Source organism: Papio anubis, chromosome 5 (genome assembly GCF_008728515.1).
Source record: "Papio anubis isolate 15944 chromosome 5, Panubis1.0, whole genome shotgun sequence".
NCBI classification, from domain to species: domain Eukaryota; kingdom Metazoa; phylum Chordata; class Mammalia; order Primates; family Cercopithecidae; genus Papio; species Papio anubis.
Genome location: NC_044980.1, coordinates 105,024,852 through 105,043,385, shown reverse-complemented (window position 1 = coordinate 105,043,385; position 18,534 = coordinate 105,024,852). Strand labels below are relative to the sequence as shown.

At 39.4% G+C, this 18,534-nt stretch overlaps 1 protein-coding gene and 1 long non-coding RNA gene across 4 annotated transcripts in view; one reads left to right on the top strand and one right to left on the bottom strand.

The window, feature by feature from the left end:
• Positions 1 to 172, bottom strand: part of LOC116274942 — a 45,066-nt gene extending 44,894 nt beyond the window's left edge. For both annotated transcript variants that reach the window (XR_004183799.1, XR_004183798.1), the window contains exon 1: positions 26 to 172. This is a non-coding gene — a long non-coding RNA (uncharacterized LOC116274942). The remainder of the gene's footprint in view (positions 1 to 25) is intronic.
• EPB41L4A (erythrocyte membrane protein band 4.1 like 4A) overlaps positions 1 to 18,534 on the top strand; it is a 255,671-nt gene that overhangs the window by 213,556 nt on the left and 23,581 nt on the right. For both annotated transcript variants that reach the window (XR_001903629.2, XM_021939596.2), the window contains 3 exons: positions 177 to 290; positions 9,006 to 9,053; positions 10,060 to 10,137. Coding sequence is in view for 1 of the 2 variants with exons in the window: in XM_021939596.2 (XP_021795288.1) it covers positions 177 to 290; positions 9,006 to 9,053; positions 10,060 to 10,137 (240 nt within the window). In the remaining variant the exon portion in view is untranslated. The remainder of the gene's footprint in view (positions 1 to 176; positions 291 to 9,005; positions 9,054 to 10,059; positions 10,138 to 18,534) is intronic.

Below are 18,534 nucleotides of genomic sequence, written 5' to 3'. Positions count from 1 at the left end.
TATGATTTGATTTGCCAGATCTTACCTCTTTTCTTTCAATAAATCTTGTCAGCAAAGAGAACCACATGCCTCTGGAGGTACCAGCTGTGCAGTTATGAATGACTCTAGGTCTGGGCTGGGCTATGTTCCCCCAGGACCTCTCTGGGCTCTTTTTGACCATTTATGTTTCTCTCCAGTGGACTCTACAATTCTCCCAGCGACCGCACTAAGTCACCAAAGTTCCCTTACACACGTCGCCGAAACCCGTCCTGTGGAAGTGACAATGACTCTGTACAGCCTATGAGGAGGAGGTAAGTGGAACACAATCCCTCTGTTAGCAGTTTTCGACAGAAGCATTTTGTCCCAGGCCTGACTTTATAACAGGTGATCCTTATACCAACATTACTGTTTCTCTTTAAAATAACAGGAAGCTTACTCTTTCTGACATAAAATAAGTTAGGAATCCCGAAGTATTTATCTTAAACAGCCAGAGTTTTAGGGAATAATTTCATAAAATATTGGCAGGAACTTGCTTTCTGTATTCTATTTATGACTGATGTGTCTAAAAATAGTATATATAATATATAAAAACATGTATTATATATAGTATATTACATAGTAGAGACAACATGTCTTTTTTTTTATTGAAATGGAGTTTCACTCTTGTTGCCTAGGCTGGAGTGCAGTGGCACAATCTTGGCTCACCGCAACTTCCGCCTCCTGGGTTCAAGTGATTCTCCTGCCTCAGCCTCCTGAGTAGCTGGGATTACAGGCATGCGCTGCCACGCCCGACTGATTTTTTTTGTATTTTTAATAGAGATAGGGTTTCTCCATGTTGGTCAGGCTGGTCTCGAACTCCCGACCTCAGGTGATCCACCCGCCTCGGCCTCCCAAAGTGCTGGAATTACAGGTGTGAGCCACCACGCCCAGCCGAGATAGTATATCTTAAAATATAAAACATATTAAGTGTTTCTACCCGAGAAGACAAAACTACACTTAAAGATAAGCCTTCTTACCTGAGAAATGCCTTTTAAAGCACAGAAAAAAATGAATCCTGTTACATTTTACCTATAAGGTTAGAGTGTTTGAAGGGATTATATTTGTGTGTGTATGCTTAATCAAAAAAGTTCTTAGCTGGAAGTTTTGGACCTGTCTGCAAAGCAGGCTGGGCAGTGTGACAGGTGCAAGAGAGGAAGATGTAGAAATGACTTATCAGTGAAATTCTTTTTCACTCCTATGTGGCAGGGACTGTGGTTTACTTTGAGTACCTACATAATTGGCATTGTATAAATGACTTTTTCTTTTACCTTTTTTTGTTTTTTGTGGTTTTTGTTTTTGTTTTTGAGATGGTGTCTCGCTCTGATGCCCAGACTGGAGTGCAGTGGCTTGATCTCAGCTCACTGCAACCTCTGCCCCCTGGGTTCAAGCGATTCTCCTGCCTCAGCCTCCTGAGTATCTGGGATTACAGACGTGCACCATCAGACCCAGCTAATTTTCGTATTTTTAGTAGAGACGGGGTTTCTCCACGTTGGTCAGGCTGGTCTCGAACTCCTGACCTCATGATCCACCTGCTTCAGCCTCCCTAAGTGCTGGGATTATAGGCATGAGTCTCCGCGCCTAGCCTTTTTCCTTTTTTTAAAAAAATAAAAATATGTAAACTAAAGTAGAAATGGGGTCTCACTTGCTATGTTGCCCAGGCTGGTCTTGAATTCCTTGCCTCAAGCAGTCCTCCCACCTCAGTCTCCCAAATTGCTGGGATTACAGGCATGAGTCACTGCACCCAGCCTAAATAACTTTTATGATTACAAGAAGTTCAGTTCATGATGTCAGGTAACCATCAAGACTCTTTTTATGCACACTGCAGGTTTGGAAGCCAAGCCCTTCTTTCCACCTATGCCCTAGTTAATACACACTTGCTGGCCCTTTCCTGCTTGATCTCTTTTGCTTCTGCTGGTTTCCTAGAGTTTTGCCCCCAGCTTTCTGAAACCCAGTTAAACTTCACTGAAATTCTTTGATGGTTAAGAAGAGAAGGGTCTATATTACCTTCATGTAGTAGGACTGACATGAGTGGGCTAGATCAGGACCAACAGTGATTAGATAGGATAAGAGAGCAATAGTAGGCATTTGTTTGCTGTTGGCCATATTCCAAGTACTGAGTAAAGTGCTTGCTATACACTATTTCATGTAATCCTGACAGTAACAACTCTTTGGGAACTGGCATTTGTATTGAGGCATGATGTGATTCTAGCAGAGGGGGATTAAATAGGGAATTGGTGCAAAGGTGTAAGTAGGATTGAAGGCGCAAAAAGCAGAGAGTGATGTACCTCAGAGATCTAGCTGCTGTTACTGCCTGTGGACTGAAGGAATGCAAAGAGAGAACTGAGTGTTACCTAGAGACCAGAAGCTGCTTCCACCTTTGAGCTGGCAATCCTGAGCCTGTGTTTGCTGCTGACATTGCTGCAGGCACCGTGATGGATGCTAGGCAGGGACCGTTCTTGCTGACGTTGCTGGAGGTACCACCACTGTAGCCAAACAAAGAACACCTCCTTCTCAGGAGTGCAAGAGTTGATGCCACGGGTACAACTAGAAGCAAAATCACTTTCCCCTTTCTCTGCCTTCAAATCTTACTGGAGTCTCTTTTAACTAAAACTCAGCTGGCAAAGGTGTCCAGGAATATAAAATTTCCAGGCTTTCCATCTCGGCAGTAGAGGGCAGATTATAGAGGAGTCAATAGAGGCTGAGTACCAATGAAAAATATTCAGCCCAGCATCACCATCTCACTTTTACAGATGAGAAAACTGAGGCTCAGGGAGATGATGGTAGCTTGTCCTCTGTGGCACACATGGGATTGGAATCCCGGTCTGTACATCTGAAAAAGTTGGAGATAGTGATAGCCCTCATTTAAATAAAGCTGTCCTTCAGCCCTTACTCAGCTTTCTCCTTGGGAACACCAAGAGTTGGTTCAACTTGGACAATACTTAAAAGCAAAGCAACGCCACTGGGAAATACTTTAAAATGCATTTGTGTGTATTGTGTGTTGAGGCAACATAGCTGGCAGGGATGATGAGAATTTAGCATATATTATTGGTAGATACAGTTTTATAGTTTCCCACCCTTAATTAATTAGTGCAATTTGTCAGCACTCCCTAAATAAAATAATTACACATGTTGAGCAGATAGTCATTTTAACACATTTGAAAATGAACTTAATTACATTTTGCTAAAATATGCCTAAATTTGCATATTTTCATACAAAATAATTGCTTGAAATAGTTTGCAGCATATACACTCCCAAATCCAGACTTGACTTCTACAATGAGGTTCATTTTCCGCTGGCTTCCTGTGAAACACAGAGAAGTAATTGTGGAGAGTGGATACAGGATCCTTTCATTGGCAAATTCCGGGGGGAAGGCTATTTAAATTTGCTAGAAAGAGAATCTTTTTCCTTGAGCATCCCTAGAGCCTTTTGCCTGGTGCACTTACAGGTCTCTTTTGGGGATCTGTGTTTTGAGGCAACAAGCCATTGCTGCATGTTGACATAAAAAGACTAAAGTACATTGTTCTCTGTTTCTTTCCAGTATAAATGCCCTGTAAGTGTCCTTATCCTTGTCAGTCTTGTTCTATCTTCACACATAGTTACCTTGCACTGGGCACAAATCCCTACATTGCTGGATTAACATTGACATTTAAAATCGAGACATGTCATCAGCATGGAAGAATCTCAAGGACTTAAATTTAATAATAGGAAATTATATTTTGCTTTGGATGCCAGGATAATACATTTTGCAATAGTTGTCAAAATTTCATATTTTGTCAGTTGTTTATCATGAGATGGATACAGGCTATCAAATTCTGGCTGAGTCCAGAATAGTGATCCTTAACCTTTTTGGGTAATACTACCCTATGAGATTGGTGAAATGTTGAATTCATTCCCTAGGGAAAGACAGGTTCATATTTAAATACACATAAACATTTCCATATAATTTTCAAAGTTCATGGAGACCCTGAAGCCTACTTGTTTAAACATTCCTATTCTAGAAAAAGAAAGCCAGCATTTTTTCTGGTAGTACAGTATATTTTCACTCCTTAGCTTTTGCTTTTACATTAAAAAATGTTTGAGTGCCTGTTGTATGCCATGCAACGTGCTGCTACCACCAGAGAAAGTTCCTGTCCTTTGGGAGCTTAGATGCTATTAAGGGATAAATATATGAGTCATAGGAATATATGTGCCATTATGACTTTAATATGTAATATGAAGGTAAGATATGTAGTACTTAGGGGAATTTTAAAAACTTTTTATTGAAACCTAGCATGCATACAGAAAAGTACACACGTGTCATAAGTGTAAATGCGTGATAAATTTTTTATAAATAGACACCCGTGTAATGAGCACTATCAGGGGAAGTTTGCTGAATCACTGAGCCAAAGAGGTTGGGGTAGATTTCTTGAGGTTGGATGCTTGAGCCAGGATCTGAGATACAAACAGGCTAAAAGAAAGGAACGATCATACCAGATAGAGGGGCTAGCATGTGCAAAAGCCTTGGGAATGGAAAGAAGCAGGGAGCCTTTGTGAAAAGGAAAAAGGCCAGTGTTTATCAGACTCTGAGAGTGAATAAAAATGTGTTAGAAATGAGGATAGAGAGAAAGATGGGATCAGACCTTACAGCCCACCTGGCCTTTGTTCAGGATTTTGGTCCTTAGACCAGTGGTTTTTTACAGGAAGTACAATAACATCACCCTTGTGTTTGTAAAGATGACCCTCACTGTCTTGTGGAGAAATGGTGAAAGAGGGTAGTGGCAGAAATGGAGAGACCAGGTGGCAGGCTATGGTACGAGTCCTAGCAATAGAGAATGGGAGCATGGACCAAGGTGGTGATGTGGAGATATAAAGAAGTGGATGGTTTCAGTAGCCAGTAGGAGGTAAAACTGGTAGGAGAATCAGTATGAGGGGTGGAGGAGAGGGAGCTGTCCAGAATGAAACCCAAGCTTGTTCAGTTTTTTTAATTCAATGTGTTGCATAGAAATAGAATCATCAGGACTTTACAGGCTTGAAAGGGACAATTGCCAATTTAGTTTCTGATATCCTGAATTTATGGTGCTTCTGAGAAGTCCAAGTGCACGATTCTCATGGGTTGTTGAATGTAAGTCAGGAGCTAGATTTGCTTTATGGACTGAAATATAATTTTAAGTATGTTACTTGAAGTATAGAGATTAGGTTGTTTAGGTGGATAGTATAGATAGAATGCAAAAAGACAAAGCCAATGACAGAGTTGTAGGAAGCTCCAGCATTTGTCTTAATTGAAGATTAACTGTAATGAAGAAAGAGAAATTGTGGCCATGGAAAAATCAAGAGAGTGAAAATTTGCATACCGAATGTCTCCCTTCGCTCTTCGTTCCCAGAATACTAGAATCCAGGCTTATATTACTTAGGCAGAAAATTAGAGAATCCCTTTGTAAGAAATGAACAGGGTCAAGAGAAAAGACTATGGATACTAGCTTTCAAAGCATCTTCCAATGAAATTGTTGTATCTCCCAGGCATGAGATTAGAGAATCCTACTGCAGGAAATGGACCAGGTACAAGAGAAAAGACTTGCATATACTTACTTTCAAAGGATTATCCATTGAAATGATTGAAGCTGCCCTCATATTACTGTGAGGCCATTAATTAACATGCTCTGCACCAACCAAAGGGCCCCAGTCACCTTAACACTCACTGCTTGGATAGGAATAGAGAGCCATGAACACTTGCATTTGAGCATTGCTTCTGTCTGGAAAGGCAGAGACTAAAACAAACAAATGGGGTGTAGGGTGGGATTGGGGGCATTCTCACTGGAAACACAGTATAAGAAAGAAAAATTTCTAAAAAACTATTTAGGAAGATGAAAAAATAAATCCATGAATTTCTATCAATACAAAGGTAAGAACTAATGAATAAGAGTTTTTAGGCTTTAAATTAGTGTGGCAGAATTTAAATCAGTAAAAGATTTGGAAGGTAACATTAAGAAAATCTTCCCCAAAATGGAACCAAAAAGCCCACAATAAAACAGATGTATGGAAATAAGAATAATAAAATTATCAAACCTAGATATCAAACATTCAACTAATACAATTTCTAAGAAAAAAGAACAGAGAAAACGTAGGAAACTATTAAAGAAACAGCACAAGCAAATATTCCGGAACTGAAGGATGTGACATTATAAAGCAGAACCCACTGAGCAATTGACATAATTGATTGAAAAGTTAGATTTATTCCAAGGTTCATTATAACTAAATTTCAAAACATTATTGATTAACAAAGAATTCTAAAGATTTGGAAGGGGCATGGGAATATGGGAGAGAAAAATCCATGTGCAAATGGTGACAAATCACAATGACATTGGGGCCAGGTACGGTGTCTCATGCCTGTAATCTCAGCACTTTGGGAGGCCAAGGCGGGTGGATCACCTGAGGTCAGAAGTTCAATTCCAGCCTGGCCAACATGGTAAAACCCCGTCCTTACTAAAAATACAAACTAGCCAGGCATGGTGTTGCATGCCTGTAATTCCAGCTACTGTGGAGGCTGAGGCAGGAAAATCATTTGAACCTGAGAGGCGGAGGTTGCAGTGAGCCGAGATCACGCCACTGTACTCCAGCCTGGGCCACAAGAGTGAAACTCCATCTAAAAAAAAAAAAAAAAAAGAAAAAACAGACATTGGGCTGCTTCACAGTAATATCAGAGGAAGAAGGCAAAGAAGTATTGCCTTGAGAAGTCTGAAAGATTATTTTCAGTTTAGGAGTCTATGCCCAGATAACCGTAATTGTTTGCATAGAATAAAGACATTTTCAGAAATTGTGGGTCCCAAAAAAGTGTATCTGTCATGCAATTTTTTTCTGTTAGCAGCTAAAAGATACACTTTACCAAAACCCAGACAAGTTGCCAAAAGACCTGGAGATGTGGGGTCCATCATACAAAGAAGCAAAAGGAGTTCCTTGGATCATGATAAAGGGAGTTAGTCAAAAGTGAGTGGTCCAGGTATGAGCAGGAGGGCAGAGGGATCCAGGAGGGATATAAATGGAACTTGGAGATTACCTGCGTATCCATCCATAGCAGGAATTTTGCAGTTCTCTCAGAGTTTGAAGAATAGTGATAAGCAAAAGAACCCTAAGCAAGTGATATGTACATGGAAAACTTAGGCAAGTATCCTCTCTCGGAAAATTTAAAACCTACAAAAGAATGGAATCATATTCCTGGCACACTATTTAGATCATCTGTGACCAATTTCAGTATAATTGTGTTTATGCTAAACAGTGACCCCAAAATTTGATATAAGAACAGGGACCACATATTGCTGTTAATGTTATTCGATATAAGTGTATTGGAGGAAATGGGGTAACGTAAGCCATACATTAAAGAGATCAGAGTGGGAAGGTGCTGGATTACAGATCATAAGGAAATGGAGCATGGGGCATAGACACCACTCTCAAGAAGTTTGGCTTTGAAGGAGAGAGGAGAGACTGGGCAGATGAAGGGGGATGTGGACTCAAAGTAGGTCTGTGTTTGTTTAAACAGTAGAGACTGAAAAAGTTAATAGCTTATAAAAAGAGTCTGCCAGACGGGCAAGGTGACTATGTGTGAGAGGTGAGAGGGTAGTTAATGAAAGTCATTGAAAAGACATGGGGTGATGGGACGCGCAAAGCACTGGTGGAGGGACTGACCTTGGTAGTAAGGATAAATCCATAAATAACAGGGAGGAAGATGTTGGTAAGTTTTTATTTTTGGTAGCAGGAAGATGAAAGAGTTCCATCTGGAGGCTACTTTTTCCTTCGGAAGGAGAAAACAAAGTCATTTGCTGAAACAGGGATACTGTAGGTCAGAGGGTTGCAGGATGAAGAGTTTGAAACTGCTTTGTACTTAGATCTGAAAAAAGTGGCAGGATTGCTGAACCGTGGTGCAGCCCCACTTGAGGTTTATGAATGTGGATTTGTAGTGTAATGTGCCCCTTTTGTGTGACTCCTTCCAGCACTACTCAACCAGCTGTTTAGAACTGATCCAGAAAACTTGCATAGTTGGATTCACCCATGCCTGGGATTTTGCCAAAAAGACAGAATGAAAAACAGAGTTGGGGAACGTGTTGAGTATCAGCATGCATGTTATTGAAATGATGGATTAGGAAATCTAAGCTGAGTACAGAAGACAGTGAAGAGAAGTGAAGAGCTGGTGGAGAGTAGCCAGGTCAATAGATAGTCTTATTAGGGTCAAAGAAAAGGAAGAATGGAAATAGTTGAATAAGCAATAACAGCTTATCTTGGTTGAATGCTAACAATGACCCAGGTCCTAGTGTATGCATTTTAAATAGATTAATTCATTTTATCCTTTAGAGCAGACTTCAAAGGAGATTCTATTAAAAGTAAGTCACTGAGTAGAAAAGTAACTTATTTAAATCACACAACTCATCAGTGGAGAAGATGAGGTTCGCATTCATGTTGTCTGGCTCTAGAGCCAACACCTTTAACCAGGATGCCCCATTGAAGCTGTTTGAAAGTAAATGGGGAGTGGTAAACAGAAAGGAGATTGTGGTAAGAGAGCAAAGTGTTTGGAGGTGCTTACAGACGATGAAGTCCAAAGTATGACCATGAGGCAGGTTGCTGAGTTGAAGTGGAGGAGATTATGAGAGAAGAGATAAAGAGAATTTGGAGCCCCAGGGTATGGGAAAGGGCATCCAAGTGAGATGATGTCATTTCCACTATGGCGGAAATCAGCTTGGAGGATTGCAGTTCTGCAACTGCAGACTAACCTCATCATTGGATTAACGGAATTCAGACGGTTTGCCTGTCCCACTAGAGTGAGGCCAGGTTATGTTATTAACATTATATTTCTGGGATATGTCGTATGTAGGGTTAGGCATATACATATGACTCAAATGTTTGGTGAATGAATGAATGTATAACAGATATGTGTAAACTGAAGTGAGACTCATTTTGGTGTGCTTTCCTTAGCCAATTGATAATCTCCTGTTTTCCTAAATGTCTTTATTTGTTTTCACAGGAAAGCCCATAACAGTGGTGAAGATTCAGATCTAAAGCAGAGGAGGAGGTAAAAAAAAAAAAAAATGGAAGGAGAGTCAGAGGGAAGAAGGGTTAGCAGATTTAGAAATGTTCAGAGTTGAGGAAAGAGTGGGGGTATTATTGCTTTTTATTTTTTTTACTTTCAAAAACCAGTTTGTCTTCAGCTGATTCCCAATCTTCCATTCTGTTGCGTCTTAAGACTATGCTGTTTCCTACTCCCTTGTGTCTCAGAGGAGCTGTCTCATTTATCTGTTGCCATATTATAATCCACTCCAGAACTTAGTGGCTTAAAGCAGCAACAACTGTACTTATCTAGTATAATTCTGTCAATTAAACAGGTAACTTTTTAGCTAGTCTTGTTCACAATTTCATGAGGCTGTGGTCAGATGACAGCTGAGGTTGTGTTATCTAGGGGGCCTTTCTCTTTCATGTTGGCATCTTGGCGGAAAGGCTGCAGGCCTGGGACCTCTCTGCATAGTTTCTCCACCTGGCTAGCTTACACTTCTGTAGACACTTCTTTTGCACTTCTTTAGGCTGGAAGCAGAAGCTACCAGTATGTTAAGGGGCGAGTCCTGGAACTGACATAGTATCCCTTCCACCTCATTCTGTTGGTAAAATCAGTCACAAGACCAGTGTAAATTAAGAGGCTAGGGAAATAAACTCTACCTCTCTCAGTGGGGCGGATGGGAGGGTTACAAGATTTTGTGTCCATATTTAGTCCACCACCAGCTTTGCCATGTCAGAGTTCTGTTGGAAGTAATTGATTTTGTGGTCCTTTCTGGGAACATGCTGACATTCACCTTAATCGGTTTTTATATTTCCCCTGCATTGCCATTTCGCTGAGCTATCGACTCAGTCAGATGTCTTACTGAGTTCAGAAATACTGACTTGGAGAGGGATAATACAGCTCTTGATGTTTGGATTGATAATTTTGCTGCAAAATGAATTCCAGAGGACCAATATAAACCTTTCTGAAATTTTTCATGAGTGATAAACGTGTGTTTTTTCTTTTGTTCTTACCATTTTGTCTTCAGGTCACGTTCACGCTGTAACACAAGCAGTGGTAGTGAATCGGAAAATTCTAATAGAGAACACCGGAAAAAGAGAAACAGGTAATATCTCAATATCATACTTAACTGGCAGTCTGACATCAGAGGCTGCCTTTGGTGGTAGAAACTGTGTCCTTTGTAAGTCTGGTTTTTCCGTCTGTGTTTGAGAAGCAATCTGGCACTATTTTGAAGCACTTAGTTTAGGAAACTTTAGCTCTTTAAATGGAGTTTTCTTATCCTCACAATAAGATGATTAAACAACTTGACAATGAGGTCTCTTCTTGTGTGTGTGTGTTTTTTTTAAAGATGAATCTGTATATAGCTACAGTGTGTAGCGAATTTCTCTAAGGCTGGTAAGAAAGTTTACCATTTGTAGAGATTCTCCCTGAACTATCTCTTCAGTGGCATTACTATATTTTACCCAACCAAAAATAACTCATTGTTTCTTAGATTCTGCAGTTTCAGGCTCACGTATACATATGTGCTGATAATATGTGCATTTACTCATCTGTGTGTGCCGGACATACCATATATATAAGATACATTTTTTAAGAGATTTTTAATCACATCATTTGACATGTAATCAGTATTAGTCGTGGCTTAATGCATTAATCAGTTATCCCTAATTCCAAAATATGCACTTGAAAACAAGAAGTATTTGTGTGATTAATGAAAAGAGCACCTTGGGAGTCAGAGGGATTTGATTGCCAATCATGCTAGTTGTTAACCCAGTGGTTCTCAACTGGGGGAGTTTTGTCCTCCCTGCCTTCTCCCCAAGGACATTTGGCAATGTTCAGAGTCATTTTTTATTGTGACAATTGGGTAGGGGGGTTGCAACTGGCCAGGGATGCTGCTAAACATCCTACGATGCATAGGACAGGCCCTGGCAACAAATAAGCACCTTGTACAAAAACATTATCAGTAGTGCCACTCTTGAGAAACCTGTTTTGACCTAATGTGGACCTCTGGCCTGGTTGCTTTAGTTTTCTGAGTTATCTTTTTCTTTTCCAAAAATTGAGGAAGGCCAGGCACAGTGGCTCATGCCTGTAATCCTAGCACTTTGGGATGCCAAGGCAAGCGGATCACCTGAGGTTGGGAGTTCTAGACCAGCCTGACCAACATGGAGAAACCCCATCCCTACTAAAAATACAAAATTAGCTGGGTGTGGTGGTGCGTGCCTGTAATCCCAGCTACTCAGGAGGCAGAGGCAGGAGAATCACTTGAACCTGGGAGGTGAAGATTGTGGTGAGCTGAGATTGTGCCATTGCACTCCAGCCTGGGCAAAAAGAGCGAAACTCCATTTCACACAGAAAAAAAAAAGAAAAGAAAGAAAGAAAGAAAAATGAGGAAGTTGGATTAGATAATCTCCAGGGTCTTTCTTTAGTGCTTAGAACCCTTGTGCTTGGCACAAATTGAATCGGTGGCCCTCTCTAACTACGAAGCCTGTGTGATAATAGCCCAGACAGCACTGTAAGGGTGGACAGTTTTTTAGGAAAGCATTCTATGTGGAGTCTGCTGAGGCTGGAATTACACTAGACAGATGGGAGATCTCAATGTGTTATGACACCTTTCTCAAAGAAATGATTTCAGTTTCTTCTGTGAAAACCCACATGTGGGAGGTAGCTCCTTCTTAGGTACCCTCTTACTGATCAAAAATTCAATATTTCTGCACAAACAAAACAAAACAAAGCAAAAATACCCACTTATTTTCCTATTTAAAACTTTTTATTGATCACGCCAGTATTTTAAGTCTGTTTCTGTTTTGCTTAATATATTCTAAATTGTGCCCATAAATGTTCTTTTCTCAACTGTTCAGAAGGTGGCCCATTTAAAAACATTTTTTGGGTGACCAAAATTGTTCACATTCACTACTGAAAATGAAACACTAGTGAAAGGTTGCCATCAAGTAATTAAGTTGCTCATTACTGATCTGGTTGCAGTGGATTTAATATTTCTTGTCAGTATTTTCTCCCTTAAGAGTTTCTTCCTCCTTTTCCCTGGAGATTCTTAGATTGGCTTTCTTTGTACTGTGTAAATAGTATGTTTTAGAATAACGATGATTCTGAATGTTTAATGAACTTTGTAAGGCTAGTAATGAGAAATAGCTTTCAAAACACATTCTGACACATTTCATGCAAAAGATCCAACAGGCTTTCACAATCATTTATGCTACCTGTAGAAATATTGCTCTAGGAATACCTAAGTTGCCTATGTCTGTAGAAGATGTGGTGTAGTTTGCCTGTCAATAGCATAGCAAAAAGTGAGCAGAGGAAGAAATATAGCTTTCAGTTCTGATCTTCACCACTGCAAATTAGGGTGCAACAGGTACAGAGAAAGAGGGTAGAAACTCATTGTGCTGTCTGTGTCTTGGTGCCATTTACCTATTATGCTGTGCTGCTGCCAACCCCTCCATCCCATTATTAGCCTCTTAAATTTTGCCAGAACCCACCCATCCCACATGAGGATGCATAGGTCTAGATATTTCAACTGCAGCCCTGCAGTCTCTTCAGCCTCATTCATCCTTCCTTTTATTGGCTGACAGTGTGATCCAGCCAGTTCTTTGTGCTTTTATTACAGGACTCTGGTAACCCTATAATGGGGCAAACAGAATCTTATACATGCTGATGTTCTACCTCTTGCCCGTAAGGTCTGTACACTCAGCCCCAGGATGCTTCATTACTTTCCAGCAAGAGCCTGCACCCCGATGCACCCTGTGTTTCTGTCTCTAGGAAACTGTAGCCTAGGGAGAGGGACAACTACTGGGCAAATTTGCTTTTTAGAACCTCTTTTGGAGTCCATGATGTGTCCATTGGAACTCTGGTCAGAGTCACTTTTACTTTCTGGAAGTTGCATGTGGTGTTTGGGATGTTGCTCCCTCTGCTACTCCTTCTTGTGGGATTTTTTTTTTTTTAAACGTAAAACGAGGTCTTTCCTGTTAGACATGAGGCCACTCCATGGAAATGTTGTTGTTTTCTTTTTTCCAGGAAGTCAACCCATTGGAGCATAAGCTGCTTTACTGTTTCCATGGATAACCATTTAAACATTTCTCATTTTGTGTGAAGAGAAAAGTTAATAAAACAATGTTTATGAATCAACTTTACCCAAAACAGGCTTTTGACAACCATTAAATTTTAAAAAATAATAATCCACACCAGCTCTGGAAGGCTAATGTTAGAAGCAAAGATTGTTGTTTAGTTTCGATTTTAGGAAAATGTAACTGTAAACCACTCCATCTGTCTGTCACCTTTGGGTCCAGACCTAACAAGGCCTGGTGTGTAAAGGTTCTTGTGTTAATTGTGTCCTAACTGTGGGGCTTCATCCCACCATGTTTCCTAGAACACCAGAGGAATTCACCCTGCTTCTTTATTTGGGACATCATTTATGTTTTCCCTTACCCCTTTCTACTTTGTTCTTTCTTTACTGTTCTCATTATCTGTTTGGGTATCCTATAGCTTTCTAGGTTTTGAGGTTTGAGATGATAATTTTTCACTCTCTTTTTATAACCAGATAGAAGTTGGAGGCACAGTTTTTTATTATCACACTTAAGATGACACCAAGTTTTCATTTCTCCTTTTAGTTTCTCTACTGTATGCTCATCTCCCTCTCCATTCTCTTGCTTCACTTTTCACTTTTTATATCATGTTATTCTCTTCACCCAGTTCCTTTCTGTTTCCTGGACTTCCTTCCCAGTCTTTTTTCTTTTTTCTGTCTCCTCTGAATTTCCTCTCTCCCTAGAAGACAATGATATGACACAGAATAACCTGAGGACTTGGGACTGGGTCTTGGTTCTGCTGTGTGCTGATATTTGACCTTGGGCAACTTGTATAACGAATTCAAGTATTAGTTTTCTTCTCTTTAAAGTTGGCGGGGAGTGGGGCAGGTGTGCTGTAACAACTGATCTATTTTGTTGAATGAGTTACTGTAAAGATCAAATGAAATGTAAGAAGTGAGAGCACTTTGAAGTATAGAGCCACATAGTCCTATACCTACTTCCAGAGTTACTCACTGCTGCTGCATCACCTGTCCGCTCCTCCATCCTCTTCCAGCCTTTTTTGACTTTTCTTTTGGTCCTATCTTTCATTCTCTCACCTTTCCTAACTTTATACCTTAGGTTATTTTTACACCAGGATTCTTAACTTCTGATTCTTGGGTAGGTGCTGGGGGTTTCATAACCCCACGAAATTGTATATTAAATTGTATGTAAAGTTGTATGTGGGCATCAAGTGTGTAGTTTTCTAGAGATAGGGTCTGTAGCTTTTACCAGATTTATAAGGAGGTGTTTATGTAGCACCTGCCCCCCCTTAAAACTTACAAAGTTTTATGGTCTAAAAGCTGAAGGATTAGATTGGTACTGGGAAATGAAATTGGTGTTTCAATTCCAGTGGGATTAAAAACTAAAATGCCTAAACTTTCTTTAGAGATTACTTTGCTGTACTGATTTGTGAAATAGTTGGTTCTATTGAATTCTTGAAGTTGGGAGCCTACTTAGTACAAGGCACTATAAAGTTAATCTATGTGAATATTAGATTGTATTAGTTAGAATTTTGAATCTCGTCCCTGAGATCAGAAGGGCCAGCAGCTCACTTATTGCTGTAGGTTTGAGACCATGGCCATGTGCTGGACTTGCCCAGGGTGTAGGATGAAGGAGGTCCTCGCAAGTAGACTTAGGAGAGTGAAACCTTTCATGAACTAGCTTTACCTAGATATGTCTTGAGCTTAATAAAATACCATTGACATTCAAGGAAAAGGTTCTACAAAATATCCTTTGTGCTCTTGATGAAAATCAGCAGTCCTTTGAGCATTCACTGAGGAGAATCTTTGAATTAGTCAGTCATTCTTAACTTTGATGTGTTGCTAGGCTCTTAGAATTTTGAAGTGGGAGGTGTGGAGGAGTGGGTGATATGAAGTAGCCTGGTGCATTTTTTTCTATCAGCGTAAAAGTAGAAGTAACTCGGGAGCCTACCAAGGATTAAAACAGTAAGAGAAATGAGAGAAGCTTAGGGTAATAGTAGAACTAGAGGAAATTGACAACAGGGGACTATTTGAACACTTTCCTAATTTTATTCTAGGATGTTTGCATCATAAACATGAGTCATGTATGTCAGGTTGTATGTGTATATACATATGTACATGCAAATCTGGGAGCCTGTGCTACGAAATTGAACCCGCTTTGAAGAGTTCTGTGGCTGTGAGCTGGTTACTTTACCCTGTGAATCTTCATTTCTCACATGCTAAGTGAAATAATACCTGACCTGCCTACCTCACTAGAGGTTTGTGAAGATCCAGGAGATAATAGATGTGCTTTGAAAAGTAGAAAGTACCCTGAACAGGCAAGTCCTGTTAAATTGATAACATCTGGCACTGCTCAGTATTATCTGAAGTTCCTGCAGTATCTGTAAAATGGGGACCAGCTCCATTGAACAAAAAATAAATCAACATTTTCTAACATGAATTTGTTCTGGCATGAATGTTGTTAGTTTATCCCTAACAACATTAGGGTCTTTTAGACGTCTTTTAGGGTCTACTAGATGTCTATAGTATCTAAATAGTAGATTAAGACAGATTTAAATGTTTTAATTATGTTCCATAAGGTCTTTTATATTGTTTTTCTAAAATGAAGAAGCACATTTCTGTGTCAGAAATTTGGCACTGTAAGAGGGACAACATATCTGACTAGGGCAAATCTAGAAGATCACAATTTTGGTAGGATTTTGTTTTGGGAGTGGTAAAGAAGAACTTTATTGGCCCTGTACCCCAGGGAAAAAATATATTTGGGATGTTAGCAAACTTAAACTGATAAGCATTTCTTCCATGTTGCTTGAAAATAGGTAACTGCTTCCTTGCCAGGCACTGCCTACTGTCCTGCCCCTGATTTAGGGGCTGCAAACAAGGTAAAAATTTTGGGTATGGAGAGAAGAGTTCATACAAAGCTAGTGGAAACAGACAGTGTTCACCATACTGCAGATGCAAGGGTTTCTGATTTCTACTTTAATAAGATATATCAAGATTTAGACATGTGATATGGATGATTTAGGGTTTCCAGAGTATAATCAAGGTTGACAGAGATGACTGTGGAAGGACAAAGCTGCAGCAACTGAGGAATGCTGTTACATTACTGAGTGAGGGCAAAATAGGTTAAAAATTCATGAAAACAGGAGAGTTTGAAAGGGAAATTGTGCCAAAAGTAGCCCATTGTAGTAGTGGGAGCATAAGGAATAAGTAGAAGAGACAGAAGTACCTTTAAAAGCAAGTAAGAATAATTTATTGATGGTAGAGACAGTGGGAAAAGCAAATGAACTTTTTGCTTGCTGGTCTTAAGGGAGTATGTCGACACATGCCTGGAACCAACATAAATTTCCCTAGGGAAGAAAAACTAAAAAAAAAAAAAAAAAAAAGAAGATTGCTTTATAGCAGGTGATCCAAAAAAAAAATGAGTACAGTTGATGAGAAACACAAGTTCACAATCAGTTGGGACCTGCAGATTTAATTTTGGCAATGGAGGGGGCCACATGAAGCAATTGTTTGGAATGTTAGGTTATAGTTGAAGCGTATAAGTTTCTTTCAGTGTGTCTGTCTGGTTTGGAAATAAAATACAAATAGAGAAACATCAAGTTTTAAAGCTGGAAAGGATCTTTGCCATTAATTTTATTTATGAACAGCCTGAGATTTGACCAAAAAAGATAAGCAATTCGCCCAAGGTCTCTGAGTCAGATAATGGCAGGGCTGGGAATGGAGAAAACTCAGGAGTAAGGTTTATGGCTTGTATCATCTTGAAGCTTCATTTTACATTTGCTCTGAAAGACTTCTTAGATTCAGCATTAAGCATGGTGTTTATCTCAGTGAATTAGAAGGGAATTAAGAACTTATGTAAAGGAAGGTTCTGTTAGGAGCAAAACTGCTAAAGGGATAGGACACAATAAAACTTGGGGATTTGTGTAAGAATTCATTTGATAATGTGAAGAATTTTGCAAAAGAGTCAGGACTGTGATTGGTAAGACAGGAAAGAAGAGGCTAGGAATAGTCATTTTCTTCATTGTTATCAAATGATTATATGGCATTTCATCTTCAAAACCTTTGCAGACTTTAATTAAATGTCAAAATGCAGTTAAAATCTAAATTGTATGGATAGTCTGGAAAAGTAGATTGTTGAAGTTTGGTAAGAGATGGAAGAAATACATTAGAATTCTGTTCTGAAACATGGTTAGAATTTGCTGTATTCTAAAGCAACCCTCTCCCTTACGTATTAACTGAAAAACAAAAACCTTGTTATGATATGTTTCCTACCACAGTTGTTGACCCTCCGTAGTTACAGATGGAGAAATGGACAAAATAGGATAAATGTAGACTTACTGGATCAATTGGTACTGGAAATAAATGTTTGTCAGTTTATTGAGGTTCACCTTAGATACAACATTTGAAAATTAATACATCCACGACACAAATGACAATGGACTCTTTTTCCCCTTTGAGATTTTGATGACTATGATGTAAGAGCACATTTTGACTTTTTAAAAGGTACTATGTCAAAACAATGTTTGCAGTATTTTATTCTTCATGATGTAAATCTGTACATCGAGATTAAAATACAGCAAGAAAGAAGCAAAAGCCATTTGGATTCTCCCACACCTGAGGATAAATGAGACTTAAAAAGTCAGAATCATCACAGGAAACATGTCTTTTTCATTTAAAGACTTCTTTATTCACTCATGCATAAACAAATAGGGATCTCCTGTGTCTTAAATACAGAGTGCTACAATATTCTTGCTTCTAGGGCTAAGATTTTTTTCTTTCCAAGTAGCACCTGTGTTTTTTAGAGCAGTTCAGCAGTGGAAGAAATGACACTTTCATTCTTGTAATGAGGCACCATTAACCAGAGGTCTTTTGTAAGGATGTAATTTCAAACTTCATTACAGGCCAAGGCGGCCACACTACCCTTTACTCAGGAAAATGTGCTTCTGTTGTGACTTTCCAAAGACTCTTACATTTTTAATGCGTCTTGTTAGAATATTTATGAAACAGCATCGCCAGTAGAGGGCATCTGTCTTTGAAACATGGATCACAAGGATATTAACTGACAGGGTTTCACTGCCCTCACTTTAGACTTTTCAGTTAGAAAAAAAGGTAAAGATACATGTATAATCTTGAATTCTTTCTGATTTGGTCCTTATTACTGTTATAGCAGAATACAGGAAATATGCATGCTTATGTCTCAGGAGTTTTAATTTTTTATCGTCAGAGTGAAGTCTGAGTATGAGGGTAGCCAGCTGAATTCCACAATAGATAAGAATGAACATACAGTAACTGTGCTTCCTTTTCAGTGTCTATTACTCTAGGAAAAGTATGTGTTTGCCCAAGTTAGGCCTCAGCTTTGTTAGTAGGTTTGACCTCTCAAAAATATTTATAGACACCCCGACTTCCTGATACAAACATTTCACATTGTAAAATTTAGTTCTGCCCATC